This window comes from Vespa crabro, chromosome 6 (genome assembly GCF_910589235.1).
Source record: "Vespa crabro chromosome 6, iyVesCrab1.2, whole genome shotgun sequence".
Taxonomy (NCBI): domain Eukaryota; kingdom Metazoa; phylum Arthropoda; class Insecta; order Hymenoptera; family Vespidae; genus Vespa; species Vespa crabro.
The window spans coordinates 10,347,160-10,360,118 of NC_060960.1; the positions used below are offsets into that span (position 1 = coordinate 10,347,160).

Genomic DNA, 12,959 nt, shown 5'->3' on the forward strand with positions numbered 1-12,959 from the left:
CAATTTATTAGCTAGATAATATGATATGATATATACATATATATATATGTATATATATGTATATGTATATATATATATACCTATATATATATATATATATATATATATATATATGTGTGTGTTTTACAGAGGAACACTTGGAGCATAAAGGGTTAAACATATGAAATATTTTAACAATGCATGCACACGTATTACCTCGAAACAGTAATATGTAAACGTTAGGTATTATTTGTTATTTAATTTTTGTTTTTTGTTTTTTTGTTTCTTGTCTTTTTTCTTTTTTTTTTTAGGAATAGAATAGAAATCAGTCGATAAATAGAAAGAAGATAAAAGGTACAAAGAACAGAATAGACGGGGGTTGGGGGAGAGGCCCGTGGGAAGGGAAGGGGCTTGTAATTTGAATTGGAACAAATTTTTTTATATAGATTATTTTATTATTTATAACTATTGTTTTTAAAGATATATATATATATATATATATATATATATATATATATATATATATATATATTTCACAAGATCTTTTATTTAATTCGCAAAATTGCCATTCAAAAATCTGATCGATTTTTTTCTTCTTTCTCTTTTTTCGGAAAAAATCCTCCTCTCTCGTATACTTCTAAGCAGTATTATTAATATTCTTACTTTTTTTTTTTCGACATATTTCCTATAGCGAGAGTGCAATGTTAATAATCGATACTTCGAATCTGTGTAACGAACGATTTCGTTGTAAACAATAAATTTGTTTTGTATATCTTTAAGAACTAGGACGAGAAAAAAAGAAAGAGAGAGAGAGAGAGAGAGAGAGAATGTATGTTATTAGATGAGAGAACGTAATTGTGTAATAGGATGACGTAGCCAAAAAAGACAAAAAGAAAAAAAAGAAAAAAGAACGAAAAAAACACACCCCACGATAAAAAATCGATCGATAAAAATGTCCAATCTACTCGTTTGGTATTATTTAATTACTTCCTTTCTTATCTTTTTTTTCCTTTCTTGTTTCTTTATTCTTTTCTTTCCTTTTTTTTTTTTTTTTTCTTTTGTTACGTTTTGTTCGAAATTGGATCGATAGCGGCTAAGTCATCCTAATTCTTTCACCCGAGCCTTTGGTTTGTAATCGTTGAAAAACATCATTTCCACGAATTATTCGACACCGTTGATAATTTCGCTTTGCTTAAATGTTGTCGCATTTTTTAAGACCACATACATATTTATATTTATGTATTAATTATTAATTATTAATTATTATTATGATTTAATTTAATTTAATTTAATTGATTTTGTATCGACGACGACGATAAACACAGATGCAGATACACACACACACACACACACAGACACATATACACACGTACATATACATATACATATACACATGGCGTAACCTACTTACGTAGGTATATACATATATATGTACATATATGTATGTGTTGTACTTGATATCGTTCATTACCCTCGTCGATAATAAATAATGTAGGACTAAAGACCGAAAGTAAAAGAAATGAGAAGTGTGTAAAGAAGAAGAAGAAGAAGAAGAAGAAGAAGTAAAAAAGAGAGAAAGGAGGAATAATAATAATAATAAAAAAAAAAAGAGAAGTAAAACAAGAAGAAAATGAAATAATAAGGTAGAGAATTTTTCTTTAACGATAACGTTGGAGAAGATAGAAAAGGAAAACTTATTATTAACTGGAAGTACGAGAATAAGAGGGAAGAATAGGGAGAAAGAAAGAAATCGGAGGAAAAAATATTGATAAGGGTGCAAGAGAGAAAAAAAAATAGAGAGAGAGAGAGAGAGAGAGAAAGGAAAAGAAAGAAAATAAAATAAAACAAAAACAAAATATAATATAATATGAGAAAGAGAGAGAGAGAGAGAGAAATAAAGAGAAAGAAAGACGGAATACGATAATTTGAGAGTGCTCATGTGTGTGCGTGCGTGCGTGCGTGCGTGCGTGCGTGTGCATTCGTATGCCTGTGTGTGTGTGGTGATGCGTGTGTACGCGCGCACGTCTGTATTGTAGCCTCGCGTCGTCGATGAATTATTATCGAAATGTTTCTTCGAAAATAAGAGAGAAAAAAAAGAAAAAGGAAAAAAAAGAAAAAAAAAAAGAAAAAAAAAAAAGAAAAAGAAAAGAAAAAATAAAAAAAGCAGCAGCAATTGCGATGTTTCAACAAGCACAGCTTATAAAAAAGCCGATATAAAAATAAAAGAAAGAGAGAAAGAGACATAGAGAAAGAGATAGAGAGAGAAAGAAAGTTGATAATCTTGATAAGACGATTGCACACGCGTTTCTCCCACCTTTCTATGTAATTGTTATTATTAATTTTTTTCTTTTGAATTTTTTTTCTCTTTTCTCTTCTTTTGAAATCAATTAAGTCCTCTTGCTTTAGAAGGATGGGGAGGGGGTGAGGGGAGGAGAGAGAGAGAGAGAGAGAGAGAATGAGAGGGTAATGGCGGTAATATTTACACAAAATAACGTAGGCGTTTTAATTGTTTCTCATGGTCCTATTAGACGTTTTCATTTTTTTCTTTCTTTCTTTCTTTCTTTCTTTTGTTTTTCTTTTTTCTCTTTTCTTCCCTTTTTTTCCCTTTGTTTTGCTCTTTATCTTATTAATAATACGTAAGACGAAATTGCGAATTGCGAAAAGAGAGAGAAAGGAAGAAAAAAGAAAAAAAAAAAAGAAAAAGAAAAAAGAAAAGAAAAGGAAAGAAACAAGAGAAGTATCGATCGCGAAGAAAGAATGAAAATTTTGATAAAAATCTTTTTATATAAATTAATGGACGTTCGTCTATAGAGAATCGTTATATACTATATAATGTATGTATATACGTTCTGTCAACTTTCCCCTAAACCTCCCTCCCCTCTCCCTAACGCCACCGTTTTCTTCGTGCACCACCGATCGTCTTGGTGGGTTTCATTAAGCGCCTAATTTAAATAATGGTAATAAAATAATCGATCGGCGAACGAGCATCACCCGTAATATCGTAATATCGCTCTTTGTATTTATCATAATATCGTATAATTCTGTATAAAGTGCTTGTTATAAATGTAAACGATATGTAATATTTACGTTGATCGATTTGTTGCAACGATAATTACGCGAACAATTGCGTCGGATATTTAATTATTAGCCGACTTAATAAATAAGTCGCATTGTAAAGTTTAGGCTAAGAGACGAATTAATTAATCGTTATTACGACGAAGTTATCGATATCTTATAGCTATTATTATTATTATCCTTATCACTATTATTATTATTATTATTATTATTATTATTATTATTATTATTATTATTACTATTAAAATTTGACTTTATCCGTTCTATAAATAAAAAAGATCACTTCGAATTATTGTGGGTTGGATTAAGAACGATAATAATAACAATGACAAAAATTTTATTGACAAATTAATGAAATTAATTAGAATGCAAAATATGATTTAGTCGTTTGTGTATACGAATATCCTCATATATTTATTTATTTATTTATTTTTTTATCTATCTATTTATTTATTTATTTATTTATTTATTTATGTTTGTTTTTAATTAATTCATCTCATTCAGAATCGTTTAAAACATATAATATTGGCTACAGTACAGATGGAGGATTTAAACTTTGTATGTCACATATGTGACTCGTATGTATACGCATAGCGTATATATATGTATATACAATATCACGCATACACAGTAGAAAGAGAGAAAGAGAGAGAGAGAGAAAGAGAGAAAGAAAGAAAGAGAGAAAGAAAGAAAGAGAGAGAGAGAGAGAGAGAGAGAAAGAGACGAAATATATATTATATAAATAAATTTAATATTAGCGTGAAAAGACTTTCTTAAGTGGCTAAAGATCATCGGAAATTGTTAAAGAAGATTCAACGCTCGCGATACCATCTGTATGTACCAATCTTTCGACTAAATAATTAATGTGCAATATGTCGAAAAAGCTACAGCAAAAACAATACTAAGTCCCTTATCATTATTATAATAATAATAATTATTATAATTATTATTATCATTATTATTACCACTACTACTACTATTATTATTATTATTATTATTATTATTATTATTATTATTATTATTATTATTATTATTATTATTATTATCAATCATTATTGTTGTTGTTGTTATTAGCATTATCATCATTGTCGTCTTCATTATCATTGATATATTGTTATTATTATTATTATTATTATTGCTATTATTATTATTATTTATGTTAATAGTAGGAATTACTGTCCCACTTGTTTAGCTTTCACAATCACCTAGAATCATCCCTTTAAAGCATCATTATTGTCATCGGTAATCATCGCGAACGCGTTGTCAACTGTAGACAACTTAACAGCCTTTTAAATGAAAGATCAAACTTCTCATGCTTCTATTTTATATCACCGTGAAGAGTTGTATAAGGCGACGTTTTAAAATTAAGATTATGCACACCACAACATCTTGTATTTTAACTCGAGTAATATAAAGATGTAACATGTATGTCTACCATCTCTCCAGTGTCTCTTCAAAACCGAACACATGCTCCCTGCTGTTAGAAAAGATAAAAAAGAAAAGATAGAAAGAAAAAAAGAGAAAAGAAAGAAAAAAGGAAAAAGTATTAATTGACGAAGAAATTTATAAAAGCAATTATATATATATATATATATATATATATATTGATGAATTCATATGATCGTTTCTAATAAGAAATATATATGTATGCGGAGGAGCGCGTGTGTCCTCATCAAGTATCATTATTGCATAGTTTTATTTATTAATTGTTTGTTCTTTTGATTTATTTTTTTATTTATTTATTTTGTATCATTGCACCAATTACATTCTAATTAAGCCCTTTATCACATAGAATTTTTAATGTACTAGATACTTAAGAGTCTCTTTGTAAAGGAATGTACAAAAAAATAAGTGCGCACGTATGTCCGCCGTCGCCGCGTGTATGATATATATATCGAAAAAAATATTTTCATTGTTTCGTTTTAAATAATATTTAAAAATTTTGATTTTCTATCGTTTCGAAATAATGAGCGACGTATTCTTTACGACATTTACGTCGTATTCTTTAATTAAATATTTTATCTTAGGAAAAATAATAATTAAGCGTATATTACTTATCGATCGTACTCTACGTTTACAAATGTAAATTAAAGGATAAAATGTTTATAGAATGTCATCGCTAGGCGTCGCTGTTAATACATTTTAGTCTTCGATGATGGCGCTACGATCGCAATTAAATTCAAATTACTCGTGCTTCATACTACACGATGTTTCTTAATTTAAGATGATGTTAAAACTCGCGTTTACGCGTGATTCTTATATCTTATTTATTTAACAAAAATGTTAAACATATATATATACATATAGATATATATATAAATATATCTCGTGTATTTAGACAAGCATAATATTTAATGCGATGTAGCATTTTTATTAGAAAATATTTCTATAAAAACCTAACCTCTACCCATTAGTTATTATGTTCCGTAAACACATATACAAAGTTTTAAGTGTGTTAGGAGTTACATTACAGTATGCATGCATCACACATTGTGCGTTTGAGTATATCGGAGAATTTGTAGTGGTAAGTAGAATAAAAATAATTAATAAATTTCATGTATCATACAAGTGTTATTGTATGCGCGTGTGTGATGTATGTTGTATGACAATTTGAAGGTTATTTTATATTCATATTGAATTTATATTTAAAGATTACAAAATTGTATGATTGTTAATATAATTTTTATAGATGATTAATACTATTAGAAATAATAGACGTATACATTTAAATAGAATACATCAATGTTAATCATAATGCGTATAAAAATTTAATTATATCTTTCATGTAATTAATAACTAATGATTTCTATTGATATCGTTCAATACAATGTGTCTTGTATCCTAATTGCAATATTTAGTTTCACATTATTTCCATGTTATTATTTTCCAGTGTTCAGGTCCATCTATGGAGCCAACGATACATAGCAAAGATATATTAATTACAGAACATATAAGTACAAGATTAAGATGGTATAAGAAAGGTGATATAATCATTTCCATATGTCCTTCCAATCCTAGACAACATATTTGTAAGAGACTTGTAGGTTTACCTGGAGACAGTATAAGACATGGATTTACCACTCATATTGTGAGTATATAATGCTTCGCAGAATGGACAAATCTAATGCTTTATAAAATACATATGTATATTTAATACAATTTGAAATTAATTTTACAAGATTAATTTTTTCTTTTAACTTTATTATCATCCATCATTGTAGAAATGTCGGACGAATATAATTTTCCTTTTTTTCTTTTCTTTTCTTTTTTTTTTCTTTTCTTATCCCTTATCTCTCTCTCTCTCTCTCTCTTTTCTTTTTTTCTTTAATAAATAAATTCATTTATTTTTTCACTCGAAAAAACAATTCGATCGAATTAATTAAGAATTTAATTATCTTTTCACTATGAAGAATTTCGACGATATTCCGATTTAAGAGAAAATACGATAAAAAGGGGGAAAAAGAAAAAAATGATAATTTTTATTTGCTCTCTCCCGTATCGTCCAACTACCGCGTTCCATCTTAGAGAAATGCTCATTGTCTATATTCTCCTCCTCTTACTAACTCTAGTGGTTACTTAGCTCCAAATAGTAACACTATAAATTAGCAACTGTTTCTCAGTACGTTCATTTTATTCCTAGCCAGTCGGGAATTCGTATTCTCCATTGAATTCGTCCTTTTTGCACGAATTATAATTGTAATACATACAATTATGTGGATGGTGATGTAATTTTCGTATTGAAGAAAAGAAAAAAGCAAAAGAAAAAAAAAAAAAAAAAAAGAAAAGTAAAAAAAGGAGAAAAAGAAATAGGCAAAAATTAAAGGGGGGGGAAGAAAAAAAAAATAAATAAATAAATACAATGAACAAAAAAATGTTGAGAAGAAAGTATCATCTTGAAATGATATCTAAATATAGATGCTGCTGTCTCGTTTTAGGTACCAATTGGGCACGTTTGGCTAGAAGGAGATAATAGCGGTAATTCTACGGATTCACGAATCTACGGGCCAGTACCACAAGGATTACTTCGTGGTCGTGCAATATGTAAAATATGGCCGTTGTCCGACATAGCACTTTTTACGAAATTGTAACAACATTATATAGTTTTTTTTCCTCTTCTTTTTTATTTTTTTTATATATATATATATATATATATATATATATATGTATGTATATTTTTTTTTCTTTTTTTTTTTTTTTTTTTAAGAAGAAAAAAGAATGAAAAAGGAGAGAGAGAGAGAGAGAGAGAGAGAGAGAGTGAGTTGTGAAAATAATGTGAAATGATTGTAGAGATTGAATTTAATCGTCAAAGAAAAATTTTAATATCAATGATTTACTGAACTATAGGATTTAGAAATATTATTGACATTTATAGTTGCACGAAGAAGAAAAAGATTTATATTGGTACGATGTGAATTATACTTACTAATGTCCTATACGCACCATTGGCTGTGCTATCAGGCGCGAATCAATGAGGAGAAATGCCTCTAGAAGTTATTGGATATAAGCACATACTTCTCAAATGGATCGTTCAAAGTGTCAGATGCAGTAGGAGTTGGACGTACCTCACTCGTGCGAGGATTGTAAAAATGTAGGAATATCGATGAGAGTGTAGCCCTCCCGCGGAGGGCGTCATATTTTTATGACGTATTTAGCACCTCGAACTTTGATTCTATCACGATAACAGTTTTATTCATCGTTCGTGTAAGAATTGATCTGTAATATCAATCCTTTGTACGCATACATATACATACACACGCGCGCGCGCGCGCCCGCATACGCGTAAACGTGTTAAAAAAAACGTGTGTGCGTGTTACAAAAAAAAAAAAAGAAAAAAAAAAAAAAAGAAAAGACAAAAATAATTAACTTATGTATAATAAATGAAATATAATATAAAAGTATTAAATGTATCGATGATAACATTTAAATGTAATACAATAGATTCTACATATTGAATTACAAATACGAAGTTTCCAAACATTTGTGACCGAGTGTGTTGATGATGTACACATGTATTTACTAAAACAAATATTACATAGACAAAGTCGAGAGAATATATCGGTGGTACATATAATACAGTATTAATGTCGTAACGTATATACGTATACATAGATATACGTATATACATACATACATACATATATATACATACGTACGTAGACGGACGAATACGGTGAAGAAGAGAGGTGGGTCGGGATTATATCATAAGTTCTCCTGAATATTCTTCGGTCCTGGTCAGGTTACTTGACTAAAACGTGTCCTGGGAGGAACGGGAAGGTATTATAAACGTAGACAGGTCTGTTGAAGGCGAAGGAATTGGCGATGGCAAGGGCCGGATTCGTGTCGAAACTTTCATCAGATAGATTTGGTTGAGTCGTTGGTTCTATATTTCTCTCGGTTGTAGTAACGGTAATAGTAGAAGTAGTAGGAGTAGTAGTACTCGGTATCGTTGACGATGTACTAGCTGTTGTTGTTGGGATCGTACTATCCGAAGGTGGGAATGCTGCTGGTGGATAAGTGATCACATTTGGTGGACCGACTGGTCGATAGTATGCGTGTGGCTGACTGTGACCGGGATTGAAGTGTCTCCCACTTGGACGCCATCCTCTGGGCATGTAGCGAGCCAATTCTGTTGTAGCTGCCACTCCGATGAAAAGGATCAAGAAGATTATCTAAAATCAAATATGATAACCGTCAATCTTATTTTAGTTTGACAACAACAACAACAAAAAAAATCATTAAAGAAGAGAACAAACGAAACAAAAAAAAAAAAATGGATCTCCTATTGTCATATTCGTTTAACGTTATTAATACGATATTAAAGAATTTGGCCGAGCGCAAATATCACATTATCCTTGACTGAGAATCTGTCCTTTTTTTTTTCTCTCTCTCGTTTTGAATGATTATCCATCGATTAGACACTTTCTGACAAATCGAATATAATAAACGCACTATAATATAAATTTATCCTTGACAGAAGTTTTGTTTAATTTTTTCTTTTTCTTTTTTTTTTTTTTTTTTTTTTTTCATTTCTTCCTCTTCTTCCTTAATAATTATCCCTCAGGTAGACAATTTTTTTGATTAATCAGATAGCTTAATTCAGACAAAAATATTCTTTTCTTTTTCTTCTTCGTCTTCTGAATAATTATTAAATGGATACACTATTCTTTTTTTTTTTTCTTCTTTTTTTTTTTTTTTTTTTTAATAAATCGAATTGGATAAGTATTACGTATGAGATAGAAGTATGGTTTTTTTTTCTCTCTTTTTCTGTTTTTTTTCTTTTTCTTTTTCTTTTTCAAATTAAATCCCATCGGATATATAATAGGATACAGAAATGATAAATAATAATTATCACCTTCATAACTATCAGTATTATATGAGCTGTTAGATGGTCGACGAAAAAAAATATAACTGTCCTTAGCAGAAGTCCGTCTTTCGTCTTTATATGCGGCCCCACGTTTATAAGGCTGATGATAGTCAAAGCTACGTGAATACAAAACAGTTTTGGAAGAATGTAAGTATTCGCCGTAGCCGATCGCTTTCTGTTTCGTAACTCCCGAATACTCGCATTACGCGCCATGAATTTCTTTTCTTTTTCGAACAAATTCGTATAGGATTATTCGTAACTCGTCGAATAATACGTGGATAGATAATATACTCGTGTAAAAGATAAATTATCTGGATCGACTTATATACATACGTATATATATATATATATATATATGTATATGTATATGTATATATACGTATAAGTACATTTTATCCGGACATTATATTAGTTACGAAGTAATTAATTAAATTTCTACCCTGTTAATCGATAGATAAATAAATTAAATAGATAGTTCAATTAAGGGATTCACTATTAGCATAATAAAATTAACATTTGATTTAACTTGTCTGACAATCGCTTGATCAAGAATTTTTATATTATCAATTGAATTTATCGTATGATCAATAACGTGTCTATATATATATATATATATATATATGTGCATATATGTGCGTATATGTGTGTATGTGTGTGTTTGTGGTGTATACGTGTGAGTGTATAAATTACATTTTTTGTATTCTTTGAAACTTTTTTTTTTTCTATTTCTTTTTTAAACAAATTTCATTCAAAAATGTATATGTGCGCGCACGCGCGCGATTGATTTTACTAGAATAGGCAAACATGTATATATATATATTTATATATATATATATATATATATATATATATATATATATATATGTACATATATAAGCAAAGAAACATGTCCAGTACAGAGTTTCACAATACATTACGTAAATTAAATACACGTTCCGAATTCGGTATACAAACGAGGCAATAACTATGTCTTATGAATTCCGCAATATATTACATTTATTCTGTTACGTGGGTGAAATGGATCGATAGTTGCTTGCAAAAGAATAGTAGTCAGTAAGAGTAGTAGTTGTTAAGGATGTAAGAGAACGTAGACGATTAATATTCACGATGCTTCTTCTTCGCTCTAGAAAAGCGTTGGCTAGCGCTGTTGATGCTGATAGATTGACTAATGAACTTGTCCAAATTTATGATTATGATTAACATTATATAGACTAATGACGTTTAGATATCGTTAGTATCATTCTCTCATTCTTTTTTCTTTTTTTTTTTTTTTTCTTTTTTTTTCTTTTTGACATTACTTTTCATTCGAATTAATGAAACGCGTGAAAAATTCTTTCGGCATTTTTTTCTTTATCTTTCTATCTCACGAGACTCTTCTAAAAACTTGTTCAACGTGTGCTCATACATGTAACACAGATATTTCGTCTTTCTACATACATATATAGAAATGACATCGATATTACATTGGCCGTTAAACGATATCGCTTCTGTGAATTAAAAACGAATAGATAAATTAAATAGAGTTGAAAGAAAATTTTTTTTTATAAAAAATCGATATTGAACAGAAAGATCTTTTGGTCTATGCAACGTATACTTGTTTATTTAATGATGCATGATGCAAAGGTTTATTAAAAATTAAAAGAGAAAAAGAAAAAGAAGGAACAAGGAACAATTATCTTATTATGTATGTGTCAAATGGAAAATTCTACGAATATGTATATATATATATATATTCATAGAATGATATGTATTATATATATATATATATCTTTCTATTTTATTAAAAATAAGAAGATTAGCCAGGGCTTCCATTACGAGTAATGCAAGGATTTCTAACGGTACTCAGGTTTCTCCTGCCATTTTTTAATCATTTTAGTAGATAGAAACGATCGATCTTTCACGCTCTCATGGATCTTTCTATGAATGTACGATCGGTCCAATATTATTTTTTTCTTCCTCCTTTTTCATTCAATTTTTACCCGATAAATATCCGAATTGGATTTTCTATCGAATCGTCGAGTGTAACGATAAAAACCCTATATATATATATATTTATTTATTTGTAATATATATATATATGTATATATAGTCGTGAATTTTCTTGTTTTAAAGCATCAGCAAAGATAAGAATATCGTATTTTTTCATGAGGAAAAAATATTCCCCTAACGACGAATTATGATTTCCTGTATAAAACCCAAAAGAAATTCCTTTTATCCAAATACACAAATATTTTCGATATTTCGTTAGAGAAAATCGTTCGTTCATTGGCATATATTCGATTTACCCGATGACAACCGAATACGCTATCAACGTCCGATCCAATTCGATATCAAATCTTGAATATCGCCTAGGTATGTACATATTCTCTGTTATGTACTACCTAACCATTCTCACTCACGTCTCTCTTCATCGTTCGACGTAGTATTGTAGTATTGCTTCCTCAATCGGTGCATTGGTATCATCCTCTGAAGTTTCTACAACAAATTTTAAGATCGTATATACGTATTTACGATTTCACAAATGACTATAGAATTAATTATGATATTTGTATGAAAATGATTTAAAAAAAAAAAAAAAAAGAAAAAAAAGAAAAAAAAAGAAATAAAGAATAAAAAAAAAAAAAAAGAAAAACAAAATAGACAAAATAAAATACGATCGTAAACTTTGAAATATGAAAGTTTTTATTCTCTTTTAAATTCATCTTTTCAGAAAATTTTTAAATATAAAATTAATGCCATTAGTCCTGTTAATTGTACATATTTAATGTATCGATATATTTGAAAGTATTTGAAGAAAAAGAAAAAAAAAAAAAAAAAAAAAAAGAAAAAATGATACGAATTCGTCGTTTCTGAACAAATTTTAAGAATGTATATGTACGTACTTACGTCGATAGATGATGATGGAATAATTAAGATATTTCAAGAGGGACAAAGAAAAAGAATAGAACATAAAATTCGATCGTCAATTTTAATGAATGAATCTTTTTAGATTCAACTTTTTTCTTAATTTTTTTTTTATAGCAAATCTATATATATATATATATATATATATATATATGCAGCCATACATACGTAAAATGTACGATTAATCTTCTTAATTGTACGAAGTAGATTTATCGGTATTAATGATATATAAGAAGAACAAAAAAAGAAAAAGGATTCGTCATTTCTGAATAAATTCTAAAGATCGTATCTACGTGTTTACGTTTCATATTTTTTATTTATGAACAATGGTAAAAATGATAAGGAAAAAAAAAAAAAAAAAAAAAAAGAAAAACAAAAAACAAAAAGTTATGTTCAATCGTCGATATTAAAGAATGAATCTTTTCGGATGCACATTTTTTCTGCTTTTATTAAGATTTATTATAGACAATCCTATTAATTGTACGAATTAAATGTATCGGTGTTAAAAGTATTTGAGACAAAAAAATTAATTCGTCATTATTCAAATACTTTCTGAACAAATTCTGAGATCGTACTTATGTACTTACGTTGCATGTAATATATATATATATATAGTATTTAAAAAAAAATATAGTAT

At 28.5% G+C, this 12,959-nt stretch overlaps 2 protein-coding genes across 7 annotated transcripts in view; one reads left to right on the plus strand and one right to left on the minus strand.

The window, feature by feature from the left end:
- The first annotated feature begins 4,090 nt into the window (after positions 1–4,090).
- LOC124424546 (mitochondrial inner membrane protease subunit 1) lies at positions 4,091–8,033 on the plus strand. The gene is made up of 3 exons (XM_046963760.1): positions 4,091–5,578; positions 5,945–6,142; positions 6,990–8,033. Exons 1-3 carry the CDS (start codon positions 5,474–5,476, stop codon positions 7,140–7,142), a joined length of 456 nt encoding a protein of 151 aa, XP_046819716.1. The 5' UTR covers positions 4,091–5,473; the 3' UTR covers positions 7,143–8,033.
- LOC124424544 overlaps positions 7,223–12,959 on the minus strand; it is a 22,006-nt gene continuing 16,269 nt past the window's right edge. For 3 of the 6 annotated variants that reach the window (XM_046963753.1, XM_046963755.1, XM_046963754.1), the window contains exons 2-4: positions 11,818–11,893; positions 9,407–9,534; positions 7,223–8,723 (exon numbers count right to left, since the gene is read on the minus strand). In XM_046963753.1, coding sequence (XP_046819709.1) covers positions 8,292–8,723; positions 9,407–9,534; positions 11,818–11,881 — 624 coding nt within the window. In that variant the 5' untranslated portion in view covers positions 11,882–11,893 and the 3' untranslated portion in view covers positions 7,223–8,291. The remainder of the gene's footprint in view (positions 8,724–9,406; positions 9,535–11,817; positions 11,894–12,959) is intronic. The other 3 variants (XM_046963756.1, XM_046963757.1, XM_046963758.1) reach the window with 1 other exon arrangement.

Coding starts and splice junctions, on each gene's coding strand:
- LOC124424546 (XM_046963760.1), top strand. CDS start 5,474: ATGTTCCGTAAACACATATACAAAGTTTTAAGTGTGTTAGGAGTTACA. Junction 5,579..5,944: donor ATATCGGAGAATTTGTAGTG/GTAAGTAGAATA, acceptor ATTATTTTCCAG/TGTTCAGGTCCATCTATGGA. Junction 6,143..6,989: donor ATGGATTTACCACTCATATT/GTGAGTATATAA, acceptor GTCTCGTTTTAG/GTACCAATTGGGCACGTTTG.